The sequence below is a fragment of the Larus michahellis genome, chromosome 8, assembly GCF_964199755.1.
Source record: "Larus michahellis chromosome 8, bLarMic1.1, whole genome shotgun sequence".
Taxonomy (NCBI): Eukaryota; Metazoa; Chordata; class Aves; order Charadriiformes; family Laridae; genus Larus; species Larus michahellis.
The window spans coordinates 6,407,499-6,418,654 of NC_133903.1; the positions used below are offsets into that span (position 1 = coordinate 6,407,499).

At 44.1% G+C, this 11,156-nt stretch overlaps 1 protein-coding gene and 1 long non-coding RNA gene across 3 annotated transcripts; one reads left to right on the plus strand and one right to left on the minus strand.

The window, feature by feature from the left end:
• The first annotated feature begins 324 nt into the window (after positions 1-324).
• Positions 325-8,405, plus strand: C1QTNF8 (C1q and TNF related 8). 2 transcript variants are annotated; one of them, XM_074597545.1, is made up of 3 exons: positions 325-333; positions 5,642-5,888; positions 6,669-8,405. In XM_074597545.1, exons 2-3 carry the CDS (start codon positions 5,657-5,659, stop codon positions 7,214-7,216), a joined length of 780 nt encoding a protein of 259 aa, XP_074453646.1. In that variant the 5' UTR covers positions 325-333; positions 5,642-5,656; the 3' UTR covers positions 7,217-8,405. The 2 variants fall into 2 exon arrangements, with proteins under 2 accessions (XP_074453646.1, XP_074453645.1); XM_074597544.1 differs by lacking the exon at positions 325-333 and adding an exon at positions 683-705.
• A 265-nt stretch (positions 8,406-8,670) lies between these two features.
• Positions 8,671-10,897, minus strand: LOC141747375 (uncharacterized). The gene is made up of 3 exons (XR_012588701.1): positions 10,776-10,897; positions 10,542-10,629; positions 8,671-9,393 (listed from the first exon to the last, which is right to left on the minus strand). It is a non-coding gene; the product is annotated as an uncharacterized LOC141747375 (long non-coding RNA).
• Between the last annotated feature and the right edge of the window lie 259 nt (positions 10,898-11,156).

An 11,156-nucleotide genomic window follows, 5' to 3' on the forward strand; every position in this document is an offset into this window, starting at 1 on the left:
CGAGTGAAGCCTCTCTGCAGCATCGTGTCGGAGAGGAACTGCCCCACGCCCAGCTCTGGCACTGCGGGCAGAGGAACCGCTGAGCTGTGGCAGCTTTGCCTTGGAAAACACACAAGCTCCTTGAGCGTTTTGGGCTTTTCTACAATAAGTTGCTCATGAAGAAATTTTAGACCCTCCTGGGGAAGAAAATAAAAAAACACCCGAGCAAATAATTTCCAAGAGGAAGTCCAGCGTCCAGACAAACCCAGCCCTAACGATGCTTCGTTTCCTGCTGCTGGCGGTGCAAGGAGGTCTGGAGCAGTGAGAAGGTTAAGGCTTGAAAGAAGACAAAAGGTAAAAAAGCAGAACCGGAATAGTTTCCATCTCTGGAACGATGCCGAGGCTCAATGCTGACACATCCATGTGTTTTCCATCTCTGCGGCGCAAGAAAGGTTTTAGTCTTAACCGCTCTCTTGGGTTTTCAGTTAAGATTTGCCACTAATTAAAAAGGGCAGCGGCTGGTGTTGTCCTGTGCGCCGTGAATTTAAAGCAAAGATAGTCATAGGTTGCTTTTCCGAGTGAACCCTTAGGAATAACAGGAAGGAAAATGCAAGTAGAAGTTTAAAGCGCAGCTCAGGGATCCGAGAGCAATTTCTGCCTCGTGAACTCTCAATATCGCAACAGCACAGTTATTGGTGGGATTTACTCTTCGAGCATCCCTGCAAGGTAAGGATGTACTTCCACTGTACCCAGTGAAAACCCGGGCTGGGGTAGGTTAAGGTACCTTTGCCTTGACCTATACATCCCGCAGGGGCTGCTTGTGGTGCCGATGGACCAGACAAGGTTTGGCCAAGATTAAGCTTCAGGTTGCAAACTCCACGTTGTGGAGTGTTGTGCTACTGTGGTTGCCCAACCACAGGGAAAAACCTTTTGGTCCAGCCTCCAGGCTGACTTGCTTTGCATTCTTGCTTTATTTTCTCTCTGCGCAGAGCAAGTAAGCTATTTTTGCAGATATTACGGGGATTTCTTATCATTTGTATTGCCCAGATGTGCTACTTTACATCAAAGCATTAAAATTCTTCAGGTACACAGAATCATTAAAAAGCTTTGCGTGAGCCTCATACTTAAGCTGTCTACCTTGAGCTATAAGATTAAACTCAATCATGAACCAAAAAAATCAATCAAGGTGCTCTCTCCAGCTGTAATAGTGTCAAGAAAATATATTTAAATAACAAGTTGCACACAAGAAGAAAGAATCACATCATTTAACTCCCTGGACTGGAACTAATGGCTTCTGCCCTTCCCTAGCAAAGGTTTGTGGCATCTCTAAAGCCCCGCATGGGAGGAATTTGGCTTTTTTTTTTTTGCTGGAAGACACTGGGAATGCTAGGTGTCACTGGAAAACCATCAATTTTGATGCACGTTGTTCATAGGAGGTAAAAAAAATACGTAAATAAAAAGCTTGATGGATTATATTTTAAGTCAGGGTACTTCCAAGGTCAGCGCAGAGTGAAATACGTTATTTAATCATCTGTTCTGCCTTGGATTGAGCATGGTAGACAAAAGCGTCCCTGATTTAGGCATTGCATCCTCACCAGGACTGTGGGCCAGCAGCCGTTAAAGGGTTCGAATTGCCGGCTCTGGTGAGGAAGACAAACACACCCGTCCAAAAGGGTCCGAACACTGGGAGTGTTTGAATTCAATGCAAAGAGACTGGTATTTTCACTTGCTTTTTCTTCTTGTTTTGGGCCTGGCAGAAATACCTGAACAAACAGTCCCTTTCGGTAATATTTCAATCTTGTCTTTCTACTCAGAAATTCAGAAGGGAAGAAAAGGGACAGAAAAAGCAAACAGTCTTTTTAAACCTTAGCTAAAGGGTGGTTTCAGTCAAAGAAAACCTTCATTACGTTTAAACAGCTCTCCAACAATAACACATATTCTAGTGTTATAAGGGACACAACCACCAGTCATCCTCATCACCAAAATTCACTGAAATTAACTGCCTTTTCATCAAGTTCAGATATCTCCTTTCATCATTCATAAATTTTCGTTTTGCACATGCAGAATTCCTTCCTTAGCACCAGATTAACATCACCCTGGGTTTCATCCTGGCTCCGCTCGCAGAGGCTGGGGACCGTGCTGTGTTTCATGGCTTTGGAGTGGGGAGGCTTGAAAGTCTCATGGGAAGAGCAAGTCATTTATCTTGAAATGACCTCTTGCAACCAAGCAGGTTGCGCGCTCAGCCTTGTGGTGAGCTTTCTGCTTAGCGAGCATTTTGCAAAAAGAGTTTACATTTTTTCTACCTGCCGCTGCAAGCTTTTCAACTGAAATGTTTCAAACTCATCAATCGTCAATCAACTGTTTCAAAATGAAGCCAAGCTAAAAGCAGAGCCAAAGAAGCTGAACTGAAAAAATGGTTTTGAGAGAGAGGGGGCTGAGACCATCTTCTTTTCCTCAGGTGAAACATTTACAGACTTCAAAGTTTCCAAAGACATGAGACTAGTTTTCCTCCCAGCCACTAGAATGCCTGCATGTTTGTCATCATCTCTGGGTTTTTCTACACGACAGGAAAAACAAGATTTCTGAATCAAATCAGGTTGCGATTTGCAGGTTCCCCACACAGAAAACAAGAATTTATACTTCCAGTTTTAATCTGTTGCTTTCGGGATGCTCCTGTCCATCTCTCGAGTGGTGTTGTGAAGGATGACCAAAGAGGAATGTACTCAGTTTTGCAGCCTCGGGTCATTCAATGCGGGACTAATGCATCATTTTAGGCACTAACGAGCATGTCGGATCCCGGTGGGAAGAAGGATGGATGTCCCTCCCGGTGCAGGGATCTGAATGATGTGCAGGAGAGGCAGCCTCCCTGCCCGTGCTCTGGTGAGTCAAGGCCACAGCAGAGCAAAGCCGACTCTGGTGTTTGCTGTCTTCCCAAGAAGATAAACCTGTGCAGCTGAAGTCAAATCCATCATTGCCACATTTGACAAAATAAGGTCACAATAATTATCTTTAAGGGAAAAAAACAAATGGCTAAAAACAACCCTTCACTTTACCTTACCTCATAGGCCTTAAATTCTGAGCTTCATCGTTTTTGTATTTTTTTTATTTTTTTATTTATTTTTTTTAAGGCATCAGATTTGACTTCCCTACCACCACAAGAGTTATATTTGCCTCTCCCCTGAAATTTGGCTCAAATCATTCTTTTCTCCAGACTAACATGATCTTATTATAAGGAAATCCTTACCAGGTTGTTTCCTTTCCTGTTGCATATTTGATTTCTCTGGTTTGGGGTTTTTCCTTCACCTGCTCTCCAGTTTCGTGCTGGGTATCTTCCAAACGTAATCCCATGCTGCTGAATTCATTGTCTTTTTCTTGCAGTCCTCTTGGACTCCTTTCAGTCCAGCGCTTTCCTATTTTACTTCTTCTCCTGGCCTTTCTTGCCTGTTATGAGCAGATTGCAAACCTGAAACTCTGTTTATTCACATATGTCATTAAGGTTTCCCATAACCACAGATACTGCAACGAAATGCATATTTCTGCCACTTCAATGAGCTAACTTCACTAACTTTTTGAAGGAAAATGAGGTGTAGGGGTGTCAGCTCTAGGATGCCCTGAACTGACTGGATTATTGCTTCATTTGCTTCATTTTTTTCCCCAAAAGCAATTTCTAGCCAATAACTTGAGTAATTGTTCTTCATGAATCATGCAAGTGGCCGTGATTTCTTCAACGGGTGCTTGGATTACCGTAATGTAAAATGTGCACAGCCCGAACACTGATTTTTCACCCAGACTTTTTTTTTTTTCCTTAAGCCACTTCTAAAAATAGGAAAGTCATTCATCTTAGGGAGAATAATGGCCTATAAAAATGTAAAGTAATTTCTTCATATTTATGAATCCTTTCCCTTCCGCCCATTATGAATACCCCTCTTAATGAATGCTCTTTCTCCTTCATGAGGGTATTATGAGCAATTATGTCCTCTGGTTTTAATGTTCTGATAATGTAATCCAACGGCCTATACTTTATCCCCAGGTTATTGATTACCCACGCTCCTGAGAAGGGCTAAATAGATTTTAGTCCCACAGAGGACTGCGACTCTCAGCGACCATGGGGTCTTCTTTGGACCATTACGTATACGCACAAACTTTAATCACAGCAGAGGAGACTCCAGAAACATTATCTGGACCCCCAAATGCTCTCCATGGTGCAAAACTTTCTGTTCTGGTCACGTACGGGCTGGTTATTTATGGCCTGCTGTCCATTTAGACTTGCATTGCTTTTCTGTTCCTGTTTGGCAGCACAAAGATGGCTTAAGAAGAGAATGAAAATTAAAAAGGACTTAATGAAAATGAAATTCATGCCTTGAACACTGATATAAAAGGAGTATTAATCCCTCCTCAGACTTGTACCTGGAATGAGGTACGATTATGAATAGAAAGATCATTTCAAGTTATGACAGATTTGATGAAAGGACTTTCACTGCTGTCAGACGGAAAGTTATTATGCTGCTGCTAATAAGTATTCATCAGGTTTCCAGGGAGCTGGATTACACCAAGTAATAAAAGGTGTGAATGACAGTTCTTTTGGGGCAGGTAAGAACTAGAAGAAAGCATCTCCCAACAATGCTGGTACAATCCAAGTACCTTGCCCTGTACCGACACTTTTTTTTCATATTTTCCCAACTGGTCCATTTTGTGCCCAGTGAAGCCTTTGTAGAGCTCCAAGGCAGGATTCTCTCCCTCCCTCTGCTGATGGGACCTGTGTGTTCCTTGAGCTATTTCTGAAAGCTCAGGCCATCTAGCTACTACCTGCCCAAACCATTCCAGGAATTAAAGCTGGTAAAACAGGAACTGTAAAAGCTGTTCCCAGCCTGAGGTTAGCAAGAGTCCATCCAACTAATTGGACTTTGGATAAGATCCAAAAGGCATCAGTCCAAAATCTGTCTTGTATGAAACACCACTGCAATCACTAGAATGACACTAATTACACATGGAATGAGGCAGCAGTTGCCTGTCCCCAGCTCCAATCCCTCCCTAGGAAGGAGGTCGATGGGGAGCTAGAGAAAACTCACCTCCTTTGCACCACCTGAAACATTTTCTCTCTGTTCGTTTCACCCAGTATTCAGGGCTTTTGGAGCTCACCAGTAGCAGATGAAAATGTAATAGATGATCTCAAAAACTAGTGTTTGTGCAGAGCAAATCCCAGTACAGTCTGTTTGTTGTGGCTGTTTGGGTTTCCATTCTGCATACCGGCAAATAAAAATGGAAAGTGTACACAGAAATTCTGCTAGGAGCAGCACATGGATGTGGTCAAAGTCAGGCAGCGAGTGTGCCTTGAGGAGAGCTTGCTGTGACAGCTTTAAGCGTGTCAGCCTTGAGTTTCTGATCTCAGCAGGTTTTGTTTGGTTTTTTTCTTTTGTTTACCTGGTGTCTCTTGTCAGACATTTCAACTGTAGGTAATGAAAGACAGGGATTGCCTTTTCCGTTGCTTGTAAACAGTACGCAGTGGGGCACCCTTCCTACCTGGAGTCTCCTGGTGCCACTGCAAGATAAGCTAATAATTAATCAGAAGAAATACACCTTGCAGTAGCATTAACAGATGGCCCATCAGAAGCTCTGATTTGAATCACCGTGTTAATCATTTCTGTTCCTTTGCTTGGTCCAGCTGGCTCTACTGAAGATGAGCGAGATGAAGATGTTTCTCCTGCTCTTGGTGTCCACTGCAAACGTTGGTGCCATACTGGAAAAGGGTCTGCCGAGACGGGAGCCGCGGCGCCTCTCGTGTGTGCGATGCTGTGGGCCATCTGAGCAGCCTGTCTCCATCATCTCCTCCCGATACACAAGGATGAGCAGTGACCCTGCCTATTCGGTACCCAAAGTCCAGCCCACTATAGATATCACCATCCTCAAAGGTGGGTAAAGCTGACTACCATGATAACATCCTTTGTCTTACTTGCTTACCCTCATTTTGCAAGCTGTGCTCCTCCCTACACCACGAAACTCATCCACTTTATTTACCCAAAAGAAGATCAAGGGGTGACATGGCACCCTGTAAATGTGTGCAAATGGGAAGAGTTGGCAAAAGGCTCTAATCCATAAAAAACCTAGAATCATTGGAAGCTCAAGTTAGGTCACACTAAAAAGTAGATGCAAATGTTGTCACTGAATTGCTAAATGGTAGAGTTAGAGACTAGGCAAAACGCTTACTCACTTTTTCCATTGCACATTTTTTCGTCTCAGTAAGGCAGGCAAACAAAAATTAAGCATATAAAGACAGGAGACGTGGCAGGGAGTCCTGCGAGCGGGGTTATGCAGACCAGAAGAACCCAACCACCTCTCCCAGGCTCAAATCAGACCTCAGCAAAATCAATAATTTCTCTTGCCCTAACCTCCGCACAAAGTTGCTGGGTTCGTGACTGCTGGATTCATGTAACCACTCTGGTGAGGTCATGGAGTTTCACTGTTGGGCGTTAAACATTGGCACCACAAGTTCAGTGGGGCCAAGCTTTCAGATGGCATTTTTAGCCTTATGAGAATTAGGAGTGTGCTGGTGTCTGACCCATGCTTCCAGATATCTGTGCTGGGAAAACAGTGTTTTAGCAGCTGCTGTGCTTGTAGTGTCCAGCAAGGATGCGTCTGCACCTTGATCTTCTCATGCTTGTGTTTGACAAGGTTTTCCTTTATGCCCGCAGGTGAGAAGGGCGAAATGGGAGAGAGAGGGTACCCCGGAGCAGTTGGGAAGGAAGGAGAAAGGGGGCTACGTGGCTTTAATGGACGGAAGGGACAGAAAGGCCAGCCTGGCCCGCAAGGCCATTCCTGCAAGCAGCTCTACGCTGCTTTCTCAGTGGGTCGGAGAAAACCCCTTCATAGCTCAGACTACTTCCAGCACGTCACTTTTGACACCGAGTTTGTGAACCTCTACAAACACTTCAACATGTTCTCGGGGAAGTTCTTCTGCTATGTGGCAGGAGTCTACTACTTCAGCCTCAACGTCCACACCTGGAACTTCAAGGAGACCTACCTGCACTTGATGAAGAATGAGAAAGAGGTGGCCATCCTCTACACCCAGCCCAGTGATCGGAGCATCATGCAGAGCCAGAGCCTGATGCTGGACCTGCAGGAAGGAGAGGAGGTCTGGGTGAGGATGTTCAAGCGGGAGCGAGAAAATGCCATCTATAGTGAGGAGTCAGATGTTTACATCATCTTCAACGGCCATTTAATCAAGCCAGCCGTAGAGTAGTCATTCATCAGCTTTAGGCTCAAAGCTTTGGTAGATACATTAGTGTCTTCCCTCTTAGAAATGCATATGTCTAGTTCCACTAGGAAGGATTACAGGCCTCCTGGCCTGCTGTCAGGGTTGCTTGTCCATGCCAAGGACACCTGCGTGGATGGAGGTGACTGTGCTTCGAGGTGATGCAAGCTACACAAGTACTGAGAAGGCTTCAGCCCTTACGTGCCCTGGAGAAGCAGCACACAGAAGGCCCCAGTTCTGCAGCCCTGTAGAGAGCCCCGGTAATATCCCTGAAGAGTTTGCCAAGTTGGTAGCAAAAATCTAACCTCTTTGCTCTGCTTTAGAGAAGATACTTTAATTATACTAAGGGTCATCTTCAGATACCAGTTATCTGGGTGCTAGTTAAGAATTGTCGTTACTCCTACCATAATACTTGGGAATCTTTGCAGTGTGCAGTATTGCTAATAAAAGCCCACACTCGCCAGCACCTACACCAGGTCTGCTCCACTCAGGTAGGCAAGAACGCACCAGTGTTAAGAACAATATTTTGCACAGTACATTTACCCTAAATTACATTTTTGTTCCATTTCATGTAATATTACATTCTGAGAGCATAATGCTAGAATGAGATAAATAGCAGCATATCGATCTGGCAAAGCTTTTTCAGCGGCACATAGTTTTAAGTACAGTTGTAGCCACGTGCTATAACTTTGCTAGACTTCTGTACTGCTAGCAATACTTCTCACACAAGAACATCCAACATGGCTGGGAATGTGCGTGTTTCCCATTTTAAGGAAAGTGGTGGGCCCTGCCTTAGGATCCGATTTCAGGGTGCTCATTGTCAACTGGAACTTGAGGCCATGCTCATGTCTGAAAATTATCATTTTATGGCACCCTCATTTCTGGAAAACGGAGAACAAAACTGGAAAGAAAAAAGGTGCTTTACTGCAATCGGCAATATGTTAGGGGATTTGATTTCTTTTTCCTAAAAAATTGACGTAACAGTGGAAAGGTACACGCAGCAGTGAGAAACATCGTTTCTCCCAGGTCCTCCTTGCCCCTTCCCCCAGTCTCTCGTTTGCATCCCGAGCCATTTGTATGAAGGCTACATGAAAAGTTCTTGCTAGGCAAACTGCTTCAGTGCTGTACCTCCCCTATCCACAGCTGTTTGGAAAAGTAGCTGAAATAAAGGTATTGCTTTGAGTACACTTGCTTTGTTTATCTTATCTCCATACACCTTTTCACAGTACAGGGCTAAAAGCATTAGACTGAACATCCAGTCCCACACAACAATCTCAGGTGACAATTTTAGTTACTTTAATACCAAAGGGCTCCAGAAACCAGACCGACACCAACTCCTCTCCTTGCAGGCCAGTAAACAGCCATCATCAATTACCATGATGGGGAGACAGAGAAGTTAATGACCCCTTGCTGTAAAATAAATACTGAATCTTTGAGATCTCACAATCTTTGTGAAGATAGGGACTTTTAAGTAGCCTATCCGTGATGTAGATGCATGAAAATGGGTCTACAAGCCTTGGAACACCATGTCTGCTCCTGTTTCCATCAAAGCCTGCAACCCTGAAAAGGAAAAGTGGGAAACTTGCACAGCTTTAAAAAAGCACTCGCAAGGGCATTTTATGCAGATCTTCCGCTGACCTGCTGTCAGCTGTCCCAGTTGCTGAGGTCAGGCCATTGCACAGCATTTCCTTCCCACCCTCTTTCTAAAAAAGCTTCCTAATCAGCTGTTTCCATTAGGATGATGGTAAAAGCCCTAACGGCTGCATTGCTTATTTGCAGCACGCCACTTAGTACTGAGAGCACTAACGGGGAGATGCCAGCCCTGAGCAAACACATGCGCGAGCAGAAACCTTTCCGCTGCACGGGACTCAGTGAAGGCATTTGCAGACTGTTTTTCCCAGCCATTTGAGAGCTCAAAATCTTTTTTTCCCCTTCCTCTGTCCCTGGTTTGGAATCGTTCCCAGCCCAGACCTAGATTTTACAGCTGCAGAAAGTCATACTCCGGGTGCAGGGTGCCACTGGCGAAGGACCACACGAGATGCCTGTGGTGGAGCAGGGATTATCCGCTGAGGCTGATGCGGTCTCGGGGCTGTCTAACATTCCTCACATTTCGAGCAGTTTCACCGCAGCTTGGGCTCGCCCCCGTCTGCACTTCGCTGCATTGACTATAATTAAAGAAAAAAAAAAAAAAAAAAAGGATCCAACCCTCTTAAAATGTCATGCCCAGCTGGAGTTATTGACAGTGCTTAATCCAGCGCTGGAAAAAACACACCCGGAATGTGTTTATGTTCAATCCGCACTGATTTTGGAAAAGTTACTTTCTACCAGGAAGCAAGCAAAAATTCTTCCATCTATACCACTATACATGCGTAGCTCCATAACCCCAGACACATAATTAGAAACAGTCTGATTATTGAAGCAATAAGACACATTCAAAATGCGCATGGCTGATATGTGAGTGGCACAAGCAGGTAAATCATTAAAGCCACATTGGTTTCAGGTGCCGAATAACCTTTCCTATAATAAAAAAGGTTATCGAGTTGCCTACGTTATTCAAATTAGTTATTTATAGCATCAAATAACTAGAAGTTTCAACCTTCTGAGTCCTTTGTGGGAAAACAATTGCAATATCTAAAAAGTGTAATGTATGAAGACGTTTGTACTGCCACCTTTTGAAAGGATCCATCAGGTTTTTTTCCAACTTCTAATATGTAAATAGCATAATGTATAAAAACATTCGTACTGCCACCTCTTGAAAGCATCCATCAGTTTTTTTCCAACTTCAAGGGCTGGGACAAGCATCCCTGTTTAGAGGGGTTTAATGAGCCAAATCCAAAGCACAAATATTTGAGATCTGCTCATCAACATACAGGCAGCTTGCCAGGGCCTCTCTTATAGGAACAGAATTTAAATCCCTTTTTTCCAGCAATATGTGGCTTGGAGAACTAAACGTTGAAAAAAAGATTTTTCAGTTCTCTTTTGAAGAGAAAAAAGTGGGGGATTTAAGTGCTGAAATCCAAATGAAAAGGAAAAAACTTAATTTGTATTTATTTTTCCAATTATTTCCCTAAATTGGCACTTTGTATTTTATGCTTTGACATAAGTCATCAGGGATTTGTCAGAACATTTTTTCCAAATCCTTCAGTGAACAGTATTACACAGAAATGACAAAACTGCCTCAGCTGCCATAAATCCCAGTGCGTTTTATTAAGAACCATTAACTCTCCTGTAGGTCTCACCCCAGGAGCCTTGTAGAAGATGAAGCCCCCGTGGTACAAGGCACCAATAAACCAATTTGCCAAAATAACCTTACCTGTCCTTGGGGCAGGGCCAGAAATAGGGGAAGCAGAGGAACCTGTTGAGATCATATACTAGGAGTGTAAATGGAGAACAGGAGCCTTCTGTAACAGGAAGATTATGGAAAACATCAGATGAGAAGCACCGACCCCCTAAAAATCTCTTTCGGTTGGCATAGGAAGATTAAAACAGACTTGAAAACAGCATACTCTGTTTTCTGACTGCAAATCCATATGAGATTTACACTTACTAGCCCAAGCTTTGGCAATAGGGAGGAGATAAACTCATCTAACATCTTCTCCTCCATTTCTTCAGCATCAGAACCGCAGAAGAGCGCCTCACAATGAGAGAGCGTGCTGGGACAGCATCTTTCCTTGAAAAAGAGGTAAAAAATTAAGGAGAGGAGAGCGAGCAAATGACCTGCCCACAGCCACCGGGGGTAGGGCAAGATTTACGCGCAGTATAAGGAAAAAACACTTCAAGTAGAAGGAGAATGAGACTCTACAAGTGGCTGCAGCATGAAAGACAAGCTCTCCATCCCAGGAAGACTTCAATGGGATCCTGGGATCCGCCAGGAACAATAAGGGCGACTCTGGCTTACAGCAGAGAAATGCACCACAGAGCTGCACGC